Here is a 16,318-nt window from a genome sequence, read left to right as displayed (position 1 = left end):
ATGATTTTCTCCTTATTTGAAATGTTTCATGATTTTGCGATTGAAATAATCGAAGATTGCCTTGGTGATCACGACGTTTAATCAGTTTAATCAGTTTACGCTGTTAAGTGAATCACCCTATTATTTAAACGCTCCATAAACCCCCTAAGACTCTCTAAGATGCCTCTAAAATGCCCTGAAATTCCTTTGAAGCCCATTGTAACGCTTTTTAAAGACTCCTAAGACCCCTCTAACCTGAATCAACCTTAAAGCTAATTGAAACGTTCCTGAAACCCGCGTAATGCAATTGAACCGCCTAAAAAACCTTAGCCTATCGAAACTCTCTTAAAGGGCTTTCTAAACCCTTTGAAACAATTCCCTGGAACTCCCCTGAAGACCCTTATACAAGCCACTTTTTTGGGCTCCCTGGCAATTTTCAGTAAACTCCCTTTGCCCCATCTATTGCATCATATTCATTTTATTTTGTATGTCTCGAGCTCGCAGAAAATCGATGATGGTCTTATGTCAGTCATAGCAAGTAGAGAGTTAATGGCGTGTTATTGTTGAGAATTTCTTATCACAAACGTGGTATAAATAAGAAAGTAATGAATGTTTTAAAAATATTCGTAAATATGACATCGACACACAATTTAGTTGGTTTACAAAAATAACAGACAAAAATGGTATACTATATTTGTTTCAAATATCAATACTTGTTATTCCGATTGATCATAGTAATAAAAGTGATCGACACGGTTTATTCCCCTATCGCAGGATGGGGATTTACGTTAATCAAGAGAGCATCATTACACTGCAGTGATTCAGATTGGCAGCAAGCGCTACGAAGCAATGGCTGATTTTCATGTGCTCCTACTTTTCGGAACTATCGTTATGCTAATACCAGTCAATGTGCGTCCTCAAGGTGTTTTTGATCAAGTAAGTAAGAAATTCATGCGGTTTTCAGAGTTTTTTTTTTGTATAACCCATTTCTACTTCAAGGCATGTGCTCTGGAAAATGGAAAAGACGGTTTCTGTGTGACTGTACATCAATGCCGAGATAATGTCCTTAACGTCGATGGAGCTGGAGTGGTCGATCTACGCTTTCTTGACGATTGCGAGAATTACATGCTGAAATGCTGTTCAATTGAAACGGTGAGATAAATAGACAGTAGTAGTACATAGTAGTAACAGGGGATGGCCAAAATGTTTGGGATAGGCAACTTTTTTTCTTTCACAAAAAAGTTCAAGAATCTGTATTTTTTATAGAGTGCATCAAAAATTCTCAAATTTTGACAGTTTGTCAAACTAATATATGTGCATCATTGGTATAAGTTTTAACTCGATTGGTGAATCTTTCGAGAAGCTAGAATCGTTTTCGTTTACACCATTTTTAGGCAACCAATTTTTAAACTGCCATATCCCCCGCAATCAGTGAATCAAATTTATTGGAACTTTGAGCATTCATTAACAATATATTGATACTTGATACGACGTTTAAGAATATAGTATTTTCACCTGGGAGGATTTTCGGCGTGGCAGTCGCAATTACAATCAAACGATCAGATATTCTCGTTCATCCAACGTTTCGATGTGTATTACATCTTCTTCAGGGAATTCTATGTTCGAGACAAGATAATTATACTGTATATATACTTAACGATAAACATTGAATAATAGAGGCTTACAGAAGTGTTAATCGCTTTCGGTTTGGATGGCTTTGTGAAAGCATAATCCGTCCGAAAAAACTATTTAAAAAAAAAACGTTGGAATCGACTCTGAAATACACATAGAATCAGTAACATTCTTCAGCATATTTTTGAATTAATTAAGTACTTTTGAACACTAGTTATGTTTTTGCCGAATTCGGTTCGCACTTCTAACAACACTACTAACGGCCAATTTGTTTAAGCTAAGTGGTGAGTATGTGTGGAATCTCAGTGGGGACAACATGGTTGGATTCGTTTTGGTAGCTATTGGATATTTCTGTTATTGTTGCTGTGTTCGTTAGTTTAGATCGCTTTGTGTGGAGTGTATGGAAAATGCATGCATACATTGAACTAAATCATTCGATATCTGATCTCTTGTTGAAGGTGTGTGGAGTGTTTAGAATATGACGAACCTCGAGAATAGGAAGAGCTGTTTGCCTTCTGTGGTGATCTAAGATTTGTGATTTTTCTATATTGAACCGATGCTGTTCGTCAATGCTATGTTGCAGAAGTGTTTTTCCCTCAACCGTTCTATTTCAAATTTCATCGTTGGACTGTCGGTGTTCAGAAGGCCGGCTCCAGAGGCACGTTATCCTCCATTTGGGACATTTGTGCCGTTTGGTGGGTTTCTCGTATCGTGCCGCAAAAACAACATTTGGTAGTGCAGCTTTGAGTGACTTACTCAAACGTTGTGTTAGGTCGTTTACAAACAGCATAGTCTCATCTAAGGGAGGAGTATTCGTTCTTCGAGCAATTCCTCTATTCAGCAAACGGTGTCGCAGGGGTGCTGGATAGTGATTTAACTTCAGGATGACGTCTATCGTATTATCCGCCGCCTCGTTGGATAGATTGGTGGTGAATTCACTTACTCTTCGCATAAAGTTGTTGACCGTGTTCATTTTGAGATGTAGTGGGTGAACCGACAGAAAGTCCAACAGACGACCGGGTGACATAGGTTTACTGTACCATTCAGTACGAATTGTTTGATCCTGCTGACGGACTAAGACCATGTCCAGGAAGGAGAGTCTGCCATTCTGTTCCATTTCGAATGTTAACTGTATATTCTCATTGAAACTGTTCAAAACGTTCATTACTTCTACTACCTTGTCTGGTGGTAGTGCTAGGACCAGATCGTCCACATACTTCTTTATGAGAGGTATGGGAAAGTTTAGACGACTCACCACATTATCCAGGAGGGATTCCATCACCAGGTCTGCAATAATGGGAGACAGCGGACTGCCCATTAGTGTGCCGAATATCTGTTTTAAGTAACTTCCTCTGTATGAGAAATAACTACAACCGAGACAGAAATTAACGATCTCAAGGAACAGGTCCAGGTTTATGTGCGTATGCTTTTTGATTTCTTCCCATCTCTCTATGATGATTCCGGGTATCATGTAACGAGGGATGCACGTGAAAAGTGAGGTGACATCGAACGACACCAGAATGTGGTTTTCTGGTAAACGAACGGAATTGATAAAGGTGCAGAAGGAGAATGAATCACGGATGTTATAGTTGCTGTTGATCGACGATTGTCTTAGTGCAATGTATGCAGGCATTTTCCATACACTCCACACAAAGCGATCTAAAGTAACGAACACAGTAACAATAACAGAAATACCCAATAGCTACCAAAACGAATCCAACCATGTTGTCCCCACTTAGGCTCCACACATACCACTTAGCTTAACCTTCACGTACCCGACCCCCAACATCTCATTTTCAAAATGCTGGCATTTCGTCAATTTTCATCCAACTTTTTTGAAGTCGTCCTCAATCGATCATAAATTGGTGCAAGTTTATTACAACCAAGCGGCCATGCAATATCCGGAACCATTCCGGAGATATTCCGTATGGGGTCAGGAAGGGTGCCGAAATGGCTAAACATGATTATTTCGTGTATTATTGTGTTTGAACTATAAATTTTCAGCAGAATTTTCATTGCGAACAATGAAACACAACTGCGATAAGCAGATTTGAATAATTTGACCCATCCGGATCACCGTGACAGGTTCCGCGGGGGCCTTATTGGGGTCACTTCTGGTTTCCATCCAAAACATGTCGTGCGACATATCAAACTACATGATTTCGAATGACTGAGTCAGAAACGATACCCTGAAGTCTGTATCAGCTAATATGGCCACCCCGAAACATCTAGCATAGGTTCCACGGGGGTGACATCGGGGACATTTCTGGTTTGCAACTAAAACTTGCTGTGCGACTTATTAAACTTTATGATTTCAAGAGAATGGGGCTGCAAAAATTGACTGAAGTATGAAGCAACTGATATGCCAGCTCCGGAACACCTGAAGCAAGTTCCGCGAGGGCCTCTCAAACACAATAACACACGAAATAATAACTTTTGGTTATTTGGCAAAATAGACAACCTGACCCCAGTACAATCCGGAATATCTTCGGAATGGTTTCGGATATTTCATGACTACTTGAGTGTAATAAACTTGCACCAATTTATGATCGATTAAGGGCGACTTCAGAAAAATCGGATGAAAATTGACGAAATGCCAGCATTTTGAAAATGAGTTGTCGGGGGTCGGGTATGTGAAGGTTAAACAAATTGGCCGTTGGTAGTGTTGTTAGAAGTGCGAACCGAATTCGGCAAAAACATAACTAGTGTTCAAGACTACTTAATTAATTCAAAAATAAGCTGAAGAATGTTACTGATTCTATGTGTATTTCAGAGTCGATTCCAAAGTTTTTTTAATAGTTTTTCGGACGGATTATGCTTCCACAAAGCCTTTCAAAACGAAAGCGATTAACACTCCTGTTAGCCTCTATTTTTCAATGTTTATCGTTAAGTATATATAGTATAATTATCATGTCTCGAACATAGAATTCCCTGAAGAAGATGTAATACACATCGAAACGTCGGATGAAGTTTAATATCTGATCGTTTGATTGCAATTGCGACTGCTACGCCGGAAATCCTCCCAGGTGTCCAGATACCTCAATCGAAAGCTGCCTCCATGTAGTATTTTCTTAAGACGAATAAAATTATACCAGTTTGACGTTTTCACCCATACAGAGGAAAATGAGTCAAATTTACAAAACCACTAAAAAATAAACTAAAATGTTAAATGTGTTTTTACTTTTTTTTTCAAATGGACTCTAATATATCTAATTAAAGATATCTTGAGAACAGAATTAGAAAATCTCCGGATATCACAACTAAAATGTTATGACATTATGTAAGAAATTGATATTTTTTTGAGAAAGATCCCAAAAGTGTCGATCCATCATCATTTTTATCAACGCTCAAAAAGGGCCCACTTTTTCATGGCTTTTGAAGCATTTATATAGTGTTGATAAACGATCAAAATTTCATTCGTTACGGATCACTGGTTTCCGAGATATAATAGTTCAAAAATTTCAAGCTCAAATTTGTACCAATGATGCACATATAATAGGGAGGTTGACAAACAGTCAAAATTCGAGAATTTTTGATGCACTCTATGGAAAGCTACAGCTAGTTGAACTTTTTCGTGAGAGAAAAAAAAAACAGTTTCCTATCCCAAACATTTTGGCCACCCCCTGAACAACAGTAGTTATTCAAATATAAGATATCGTTTTTCTCTGGTAACAGTGCACAGTGTTCCACGAACCAGATTTACGAGGAAAGATGCATTCAACGCCTTCAAAAGAGTTTTTAGGCAAATATGGTCTTCTACAAAGTTGTCCCTAATAATAAGGCCCTCTTTAAAATGTGCATGAAAATTAGGGTGGTCCATATTTTCACAGAAGTTGGTAACCAAACTGTTTTATTTGCAAGAATAACTGTATACATTCTTCGGGAAAGTTGTAGATCTATCAATTTTGAGCAAGTTTGCTGAAGACACTTTTTATGTAGCTTTAAAATTGACCGATCTAGAGGTATTTTTCTGAATAGCTTAGGGTAATTCAAGAAAATCCGGTTTTCTGGCGCTAACTTTTTCAGTTTAGATTTTTCATCAAAGTCGCCTAAGAAACACTTGTAGAGCATTTGAAGACGCGTCGTTTCAAGTGCTGAGATGGTCATTATCTCTTTTGGTTCAAAAGTTACAGGCGTTTTTCTTGAAAAATCGTAGTTTTTTAAAAAGTGTTTATGATGGGTTGGGGCAAACATAAAAAATATCTTTTACCCGCATTCAAAAGAAGAAATGTTGTTATAAAACATATCAAAAAATAAGAGGGGTGTTATTTTTGTAATTCAAGTGAAAAATAATTGAAAAGTGCGTATTATAGAAAATCATCAATATCTTTTGAACGGAATGATGTAGCAACATTCTCAGCGCACGAAAATGTGCGTTTTTGGAAGCTCTCAATGTAGTTCTTAGGCGATTTTGACGAGAAATTTGAAACAAAAACGATAAATTCTTCGGGTATACAGTTATTCTTGCAAATAATAAAGTTTGGTTACCAACTTCTGTGAAAATATGGGCCACCCTAATTTTCATGCACATTTTAAAGAGGGCCTTATTATTAGGGACAACTTTGTAGAAGACCATATTTGCCTAAAAACTCATTTAAAGGCGTTGATTGAATGCATCTTTCCTCGTAAATCTGGTTTGTGGACCATTGTGGCAGTGATTCTAATTATTTAATCAGTTCGAAAAGTTTTTGAAGAATGTTGCAGAAAAGGTTTACTTGCGCATTGACTATTGTTTTTTTATGTCTTTATTTATGAAATTTTCAGCCTGAGACTGGTTTATCTCAGATTGACTATTGTTTTAATTATTATTTTCATGGAAACCTCGGGATAAAAAAAAATAACAATTTGTTTTTGTCTGTCTTTTTAAAATTTCACTAAAAAAATAAAGGAGATATGAGGACATTTTTGAAAATCCAGAATATTTTCGAAATTCGTCGACCATAATCATAAAGTAGTTCACTGATAAATCCTTAGAGGATTGTTAAAAACAAAAATTGAAAATATACATCTCAAGGAAACTTATTTAGTATTCTAGGCAGAATTTCTGAAAAAAAAATAATCAAAGGATTTGGCAAAACAATGCATTTCTTGGCTTATTTCTCAACTGTGTAATGATTGAATCTTTGTTTTTAAAGATTACATATAGCTTTCCAATAGAAATAGCTCCAGAAGATTCTCCCGAGATTACCTTACGAATTTCTTTAAAGATTGCTCGATTAAAAACTTTGCTTTGATTTTTCCAGAAATTTCTCTTGAATTTATCTAGGGACCGCTTCAACTTGTTTACCTATTTGGCTCACTTTCCGAATTTTCTGGACGCTGAAATCCATGTTCAAATGGTGTTCCAAATGAAATGAAGAAATAAATAGCATTTAACTTTTTTCTTTTTTTCAACAGCCATGTGAAGATAATGAAGGCACATGTGTCGCGGCCAGCAACTGTGATGCTGATTTCAACAGCTCAAAGTACAGATTGTTCAAAGAATCGGAAGAATGTGGGTGGAACAATTATAAATGTTGTCCCAACGAAAGGATTAGAAAGGTAAGTAACCGTATCGATCGTCAATTAATTTCTATAAATGGCGCTTTTCACTGATTACACTGCTGGACAAATATTCAAAAAGTTTGCGATATGGAATGATACCCAAAATTATAAATTAAGTATTGACCCCATAGATAGGCATAATTGAAGGATTTATAAAAATGTTCGGTATTATATTTTTTATTTTTGAATGATTCCTTCGGGAACGCATTCAGCCATATCGTTGAGAATCCCCTGGATAATTGCTCTGTGAATTGTTTCAGTAATTCCTTCAAAGTTTGCTCGCCGCTTCTTCAGAAATTGAAACAACCTCGTGATCGCGAAGATACCACGTTTGCTTTGTATGGTGGAAGTCGGGAAGCTTACAAAAGGCTGAATTACAAAAGGCTGAATGCACATAAGGCTGAACACACAAGGCTGAAACTATAGAATCGTTACAAAAGGCTGAAATAATAAAAGGCTGAAAACTAAAAAGGCTGAAAGTTTATAAAAGCATGAAATTAGTTATAAGGGTGGGTTAAGTCAAGAAAATAAAGATGTGTGCGAATTTATTTTTTTTCTTGGCTTAACGTCCCAACTACAATAAAGCCCACTTCTTAGGTAAGTGATCTATGAGCACTTCCACAGTTATTATCTGAGAGCTTCCTTTGCCAATGACCATTTTGAGGTGGGCACAAAGATTCTCTATGCCCAAGGAAGTCAAGACCATTTTTCCATCACAAAAAGTTCCTGGGTTGGGCACATAATTACACAAAATATGACTGGTATCATTTCAATCGATAATTTCTCCTTCTCCTTTCGAGTTTTGCTGTAACAACGATTGTTGGCATTATAGTTGCTAACAATATCATCAAAGATTTCGTTTCTTTTAAGCTTGGGCAATTCTTTCGAGATAATTTGTCATAATCAGTTGACAATCAGCAGCTGTAGACGACGGACGTGTGTGAACTATCTCTCGCGAATTCAAAGTGCTTCTATCACAATGGCAGCTGAACGTAAAAATACTTTAATCGTGGATTTTAGTGTCCTTCCTATGCGGCCGGAGGTAGCGAAGGTCCAAAAGTTTCTCTGTGAGGACATGAAATTGCAGCAAAAACACGTTAAAACCATACAGTTGCAACACATAAGACATTGTGTGCTGATTGAAATGGTCAGTGCAAACTTGGCCAAACAATACCAAGACGAAAACAACTGTCGACATGTCATTTACCACGAGGGAAGAGGCGTTAAAATCCCGGTGTACGTGGATGATGCTGCGATCATCGTTAGGATCCTCGACCTTTCTCCGGACATTCCGCACACTGTTGTGAAGCAGCATATGGAGGAACGGTATGGTGTAGTGCTTTCTATTGGAAGAGAGCGTTGGAAGAATTATTTCCCTGGCATTCCTAACGGAGTACGTGTATTACGGATGCACCTCACCAAACCAATACCTTCGTACATAGAGATTGAAGGACAACTGACTTCAGTCTCATACCAAAACCAGGTTAAATGCTGCCGCTACTGCCAAAAAACTGCACATCCACAACAAAAGTGCTCCGAGCAGTTACAACAAAAAGAAGCTGAACAACCACTGTTGTTCAATGAAAACGATTTTCCAACTCTAACTGGGGAGATAAAACCGTCCGCCACTGTAACCAAACCATCAGTAGCTATTGTGCAAACAGCATCCACACTAGAAACAGTTGCTGATGTCACTCAACAACAACAGCAGGTAGTAGATGTGGTGACCACGAGCAGCGACGATGATGAGACCGGCAGCTCGACTATTGAAACCGAGACAAATAAACGACGATTAACAAGGGGGAATGCAAATGAACCGAAGAAGAAGTGTATTCCAGAGAGTCTACAGCACGGCGTTGAAACCGTTCGCGATAACAGTAACACTCGTGTAACTAGAAGTAGTTCCAAATCAAAATTGAAATGTATTTGATAGTTTGAAATAAATTCATCGGAAATGAACCAGCCCCGGGCTGAAAATCTCCTTAATAAAGGAAACAAAAAATTGTCATAATTATGTGGCAGATTAATAAAGCATAGCATGAACTTAGTATGGTTGGGGGTTATTGTTTCAGCCTTATGTGATTTCAGCCTTTTGATATTTTTAGTCTTTTGAGTTTCAGCCTTTTGTTTTTCGATCTTTCAATTTCTTTCAATGTTATACAACTCTGGTGCGGTGAATCCCCGTTAAGATGAATAACTTATCATGCTAACTGATGGAGCTCATTAGGGGCCGTTCATAAACCACGTAGACTTTTTGGTGGGAGGGGGGTCTGGCCAAAGTCTACGCTCCATACAATTTAAAAAAAATGTATGGATAAAAGTCTACGAGGGGAGAGGGGGGGGGGGGGTTCTGAGATTGCCAAATTTTGGTCTACTTCGACAAACGAGCAGTCATTCTGCCGAACTTTGAATTTTGTTTGAACCATTTTTAGTTTGGAATGAAAAATTTGACCTAGTTAAAATTCACGTGAATGTAAATGGAACAGCTACTAGGCTCAAATTGAAAATTTTCAGATTAAAGTGGCCAAACAAACAGGGTTTCACGATATAAACATAGATATCATGTATATGCAAATGAACGTTTAGCTTGGAAATTCCAGCGATCTATTAGAAAATATAATACAATAATCTTCAATGTTTCATCCATAGCAGACCAACTCGCCAAAGACGCAATGTGGCTTTGATTCTGTTTGCGTTTCCGATGGAGAATGCCTGGCTCCGCAACCGCGATCTTCTGTTTGCAGTGGTTCACAAACGTGCTGTCCACGGAATCGAGTTAGACAGCATACGTCTAGTTCTTGCGAGGAGACTGGTGGTCAATGTGTAAGACAAGGCCAGTGCTCTTCCGTTTTCGGAATTAATATCCGAATGGCGGCAGCATGCGAACAACCAGGTTACGAGTGCTGCATGGACTCTATAGAAATTGCAACAGAGGTGCCCGCTAAAGAGAAGGTAGGATCAATTTCGGTTTAATTTTTTTTTTTTTGAATGTGCAACTTTCCGTGAGCGACGATTCACCTAACCCTTCTGTCGAGCATACCATTTTTTAAATAAGATTTGTTACGATATTAATGGAATCGCGTACTGGGAGTGAAATCGTCGGGAAAGGACTCAACGGGAAACGAAACGCTCCGAAAATAGTAGTTTACGCAACAAGGTGCAGAATTTTACAGCACGAGTCGTACATTTATCCAACGAGGCTTGCCGAGTTGGATAATTACGACGAGTGCTGGAAAAATCGAGTTCTGCACCGAGTTGCGTACAACGTTTTTTTGCAATTTCATAAATTACCCTTGAGGATAGTTTTGAACAAAACTTTTTCATCAAACTGCACACTGATGTTCATAGCCATGTTTAAGAAAATTTGATCATAACAGGTTATACTGTGCAGTTGTCACAATTTTCCAAAACTGCGTCCAGAAAGCATCAAGAAGTTGACCAAAACTGAAAACAGTGCTGTAATGGTTCATTACGCAACGCAAATCAGTGCTGTAATGAACCATTGCAGCACTGTTAATTTGGTGTGGGAAAGTAGGCCTTTTCCTGTCAGATTTGCGTGAGGTAAAACAGCCTATTACGATGAGAAATTGCAAAAAAATATATCTAAACGGAAACTGAAACCACAGACAAACAGACGTAACACTCTGGTAATTCCTATCGTACACTGATTTAACGGTCTTTAAAAAAATATAGTTGGCCATCCGTGGCGCTCGCATCGTTTTTGTTCGAGTTTGACGTTTGCTCACTATCGCCACCTAGTTAATGGTTGGCTAAACTCAGTCCTTTTAGCATTGGGCGAACATATTTCTGTGAGGTGTTACGCAGGTGTTACGTCTGTCCCAAGTAGCACACTTGTCACAGAAAAGTCACGACGGCGCAGGTTTTTGTTGCCCAGAAGTCACAGAGACTTACAGTATCGGACAATAAAAATGCACCAAAGCCGTTTTCCCATACAAACTAGTCAACTTTGGATTGCCATATCTCAGTTATGTCTCAACCGATTGTTTCCATTTTTCTGTGACAAACTACAAAACATTTCAATTTTTAAAAACTATTGAAAAAGTTCAGTGATAACAATTGATACAAAAGTTACAGATAGGTTGAATTTTGACAATAAAAATGCACCAAGACAAAAAATTGTGTAGCCTAAAATGTTGAAGGCAGATAGCTATGGTGTCTTCAGCAATTTTATTGGTCATCACACAAGAAACATATTTGTCGAAGACATCATAGTGATTTGACTTCAGCATTTTCGGCTACATAATTTTTTGTGTTGGTGCATTTTTATTGTCAAAATTCCACCTATCTGTAACTTTTGTATCAATAGTTATCACTGAACTTTTTCAATAGTTTTTGAAAATTGAAATGTTTTGTAGTTCGTCACAGAAAAATGGAAACAATCGGTTGAGACATAACTGAGATATGGCAATCCAAAGTTGACTAGTTTGTATGGGAAAACGGCTTTGGTGCATTTTTATTGTCCGATACTGTACTTCTAACAAATAAACACTTACTTGCTATAAGTGAGTCACAGTGACTTCTGCGTAATAAAAATCTGCGCCACCGTGACTCTTCTGTGACAAGTGTGTTACTCGGGGTTTGTCTGTGCTGAAACCATCTTTGTTGCTTTTTATTTACTAACTGTAACTTTTTTAGTCTTGTGTTCGTGGTAGCGGAAAATGTGTCCCAAGAAGAGAATGTAAAGGAACCGTGTACAGGGATCGTAAGAATGAATGTGATGGATTAGTCTGTTGCGCTGTTGATACTGCCGTCACATCAACCACCACTCGTAGGCCAGACACAACTGGAAAGGTATTTGTTAAAGCCTTCAGGACGCCCGCCGTTGTAAAAAGTATACAACACTACCAAAAAACCTCGCTCGTCGTATACAGCGCGAGCGCGGTGCAGTTTCAGCAGCTTGAAGGTGCGCGTCCTGAAAGGTTAAAACCAATCGCCATCCCAAAAACTATCCCGGGTTATTTTGAAATTGTACTTTATGCTTTTAGGGATGTATCGATAACAGTGGAGTATGCACTACGAGAAAGCAGTGTAAAGGCACCGTATACAGAGATCGAAATAATGAATGTGAAGGGCTAGTATGCTGTGCAACAATAACTCCAACGGTTGTATTGCCTACCACTACTACACCTCGATCATCTGCAGGAAAGGTAAGTAGATAATTTAATCACGATGATTCTGGTTTTCGTCAAAACTACAAACCATATTTTCAGTCTTGTTTCAACAACGGAAAATGTACTTTGAGGCAAGATTGCAGCGGAGTCGTGTACAGAGATCGACGAAACGATTGTGACGGCTTAGTTTGTTGCGCAGCCTCAGAAACAGCAGTTTCTACAACTCCTCGGACATTTCTCACTTCCACGACAACGCTTCAGCCAGTGATAGCCGGGAAGGTAAAAAATGTTGTTTTTCTTTTAAACAAGAATTAACCAAAACATTTGCAGCCTTGCCTTGACAACAGTGGAAAGTGTACTCGAAGGGAGGAGTGTAGGGGTACTGTTTATGGAGATCGCGAGAATGAGTGCGGCGGTCTAGTGTGCTGTACAGAACCAGTCCGCACCTGTAGTTCAATGAAGGGCATATGCGCAGCTGAGAGTAGTTGCCTGCGTAGAAGTACTAATTCAGCTGTAGACTGTTCATCGGATACCGTATGCTGCCTGGAAGTTGTAGTTGAAATCAAAGAATGTGGATATCGCAACGTACGCGGCGTTAAGTTCAACACTGTCAACCGCAACGATGGCGAATCGCAATACGGCGAATTTCCTTGGATGGTTGCCCTCATGACTGAGACTTCCGGTGAACTGAAATATTTTTGTGGTGGGTCACTAATCCATCCAGCAGTAGTTCTAACCAGTGCTGAATGCCTGAGAAAATATCGCCGAACACCGAGCGTCGTGACCGTTCGTGCCGGGGAATGGGACATGGGCTCCGAACTAGAGCCAATTCCGTATCAAGAACGCCAAGTGAAGCAAATTACATGCCACAAGCAGTTCCAGCCTAATACACTGTTGAATAACGTGGCTCTTGCGTTCTTGGAAGACGGATTTAATCTGGGTCCTACAGTCAACACTATTTGCTTACCACCTCAAAACTTCAGCGTCGATAATAGAGTAACTGGCATGGGCTGGGGCACCACTCCTCGGAATCGAAAGCAATATCAACAGATTCTCAAAAGCATTGATCTGCCTTATGCAGATAGAGACGATTGCGAACGAACGTTACGGAAAGCCTTATCAAACCGAAAGTTCCAGCTTCATTATAGCTTCATATGTGCTGGAGGTGAGCCCGGCATAGACACATGCACTGGAGATGGTGGATCACCCGTAGTATACTATATTCCCGATGATTTAGAGTTGCGGTATTATGCGGTTGGAATGGTGTCCTGGGGCGTCGGATGTGGAAGATCTGGTGTGCCAGCTGCTTATACAAATATCGGTGTTTTTAGAGACTGGATAGATAGACAAATGGAAGAGGAAAATTTTGAAATGAGGCATTATGAATACCGTCCAAAAGATATAGAAGATTTATAAGAATATAATAAAATATGAATTACAAGTATAAAATAAGTATATCAGAATTTTTGTCATAAGAAAGTATAAAAATTCTTCTTAAATTTGTTTGTGAATTGGAAAAATCCTTTTGGGGAAGGGGGGTGGGGGGTGTAGGATGGTAGTGGTGGGACTTCTGAAGTAAGTTGATCATCAATATTAACGGTATCATCCGAAATAGCTCAAACATTAATTGAGATGCTTCAGTTTGGTGGATTACTTAGGTAGTACAGTTACTTAACATAGAATTGCACCTAACCTAACTCTGCATGAGCAGAATTTGTCATGAGTTGACTGATTGGCATGTGTCAGATGAGGAGTCTCTATTTGACCTTCTTTGCACTTTTGAGTGTTCCTTCGCAAACTTTGTGTACTCAGGCGTCCCTGCTCAACAAACTGGGTAACCTGTACTAATTGGTTGCGACCACATTTTATGGATAACTCGCTTCCATTGCTACTCGAAGAGAGTTTAATTGTGGTTTTGTTACTACAACGCCCTCCATTTTGGTATACCATAACTATTGCTTTGAAAGAAGCTTGTCCTCTGTGGACCGCAAGAGGTATTCCTGAATGGAACTCTGATCTGTTCCAGTTAAAAATATCTTCGGATAAACCATTATTTTGTATGGTTACGAATCTCTAGCTTCCGCCCGAGAATTGTAGCCAAGGTTGCAACAATTCATTTGCAAAGATTTACATTCATTTGCTATTATCTCAGATCAGAAGCATGCTATCAAAAAACAATGTATGGATGAATTTAATCTTGTAGTTTTATCTGAAAGATTGCCGAATAACATTGGGGTCGCACACGTATTCCAAAGTCGTTAGCAAGCTGTGAAGGCAACTCTCCACGCGGTGAATATAAATTACATTCACGCTGTGGAAAGTTGCCTTCACAGCTCGCTCACGACTTTGGTATACGTTTGCGACCCCAATGTTATTCGGCAAACTTTCAGATAAAACTACAAGGTTAAATTCATCCATACATTGTTTTTTGATAGCATGCTTCTGAACTGAGATAATAGCAAATGAATGTAAATCTTTGCAAATGAATGGTCGCAACCTTGATTGTAGCTATAGAATCCACTTAGTGGGCACTAAAAAAACTATGCTTACTTCAAATTCTGGGCTGCAAAACGGTGAGTCGATAAGGAGAGCGTCTAACATAGCTCTGGTCCTCACAAGTTCCTACCTCATGCTTAGCTGGTAGTGCGGTAGCTGGTAGGTGCGGCTCAAACAGCGTCTGTTCTGGCATCCAGCGGCTGAGTAAGAAACGCTGCACCACGCCCAGCTAAATCCAAGGTGGTAGCCCCATCAGTGTGGTCGTCCCAGTGTTGGTTGGGACGTTAAACAGAACTGGCACGATGGCCCTCCGGCGAGACAGGAGTGTTGGCGTAGGCCCAATAAGCCACCCGTTAAAATTCCCATTGCGAATAACATAGGAGAAAATACGACTCGATACAATCGGCAAAGACCCACGCGACGAACTAAGGACTACGATTGGAAACTAGGAACATGGAATTGCAAGTCACTAGGTTTCGCAGGATGTGACAGGATAATCTACGACGAACTACAACCCCGCAACTTCGACATCGTGGCGTTGCAGGAACTTTGTTGGACTGGACAGAAAGTGTGGAAAAGCGGGCATCGAGCGGCTACCTTCTACCAAAGCTGTGGCATCACCAATGAACTGGGAACAGGATTTATAGTGTTGGGCAAGATGCGACAACGTGTGATCGGATGGCAGCCGATCAACGCAAGGATGTGCATGTTGAGAGTTAAGGGCCGTTTCTTCAACTACAGCACCATCAACGTCCACTGCCCACACGAAGGGAGACCTGATGACGAGAAAGAAGCGTTCTACGCGCAGTTAGAGCAAACATACGATGGTTGCTCGCCGCACGATGTGAAAATCGGTGTCGGCGACATGAACGCGCAGGTAGGAAGGGAGGAAATGTACAGACCGGTAATCGAGCAGCCTGCACGCCGTATCGAATGATAACGGCCAGCGATGCGTAAACTTTGCAGCCTCCCGTGGTATGGTAGTCCGAAGCACCTTCTTCCCCCGCAAAGATATCCACAAAGCCACCTGGTGATCACCCGACCATCAAACAGAAAACCAAATCGACGGTACATTCGTCTCGAATATAACCTATGTCCGCACATACCGCAGTGTGAATATAGATTCATGAATCTGCCCTATAGGGCAAACATTTAAAAAAACATTTCGAATTAAATTTTTAAACATAACTTTGATAGACTAAATCGGGGATTCTAGAACCCTATTGGACCAATTTAAACCTCGAGAATGCGGTATCTCTACTGGTTTCAGAGATATTTGTAAACAAAAATGGCATGTTTTAGTATCCAATCCAAAGAAATATTGGAATTCTGGAATCCCTCCAGAAGTTTGTGCTCTGATTGCACCGGAGAAACATTCAGGGATTCCTTCGAAAATACTTCTAAGCAATGATGCAAATTATCACCTCACGAATGCTCAATCAGCTTATCAATTGTATTTTTATCGCTTGCGATTGAACTATACACCGATCAGCGATGATCAGAGGTGGTAAAACGAACATGATGTAACTCACAAA

General features: G+C 39.6%; 1 protein-coding gene across 3 annotated transcripts; it reads left to right on the top strand.

Moving 5' to 3' along the window:
- Positions 1-252: 252 nt before the first annotated feature.
- Positions 253-13,738, top strand: LOC115257555 (transmembrane protease serine 2-like). Of its 3 annotated transcripts, none has more exons than XM_029857265.2 (9): positions 253-662; positions 754-915; positions 979-1,131; positions 7,009-7,152; positions 9,808-10,107; positions 11,812-11,967; positions 12,162-12,323; positions 12,387-12,566; positions 12,618-13,738. In XM_029857265.2, exons 2-9 carry the CDS (start codon positions 829-831, stop codon positions 13,701-13,703), a joined length of 2,268 nt encoding a protein of 755 aa, XP_029713125.1. In that variant the 5' UTR covers positions 253-662; positions 754-828; the 3' UTR covers positions 13,704-13,738. The 3 variants fall into 3 exon arrangements, with proteins under 3 accessions (XP_029713125.1, XP_029713166.2, XP_062716730.1); XM_029857306.2 differs by having other exon boundaries at positions 254-662; positions 9,805-10,107; positions 12,618-13,737; XM_062860746.1 differs by lacking the exon at positions 253-662 and having other exon boundaries at positions 724-915; positions 9,805-10,107; positions 12,618-13,737.
- The last annotated feature ends 2,580 nt before the right edge of the window (positions 13,739-16,318 follow it).

The sequence above is a fragment of the Aedes albopictus genome, chromosome 3 (genome assembly GCF_035046485.1).
Source record: "Aedes albopictus strain Foshan chromosome 3, AalbF5, whole genome shotgun sequence".
Classification (NCBI taxonomy): domain Eukaryota; kingdom Metazoa; phylum Arthropoda; class Insecta; order Diptera; family Culicidae; genus Aedes; species Aedes albopictus.
The sequence above is the reverse complement of the archived record's forward strand: the minus strand, read 5'-3'. Positions and strand labels throughout refer to the sequence as shown.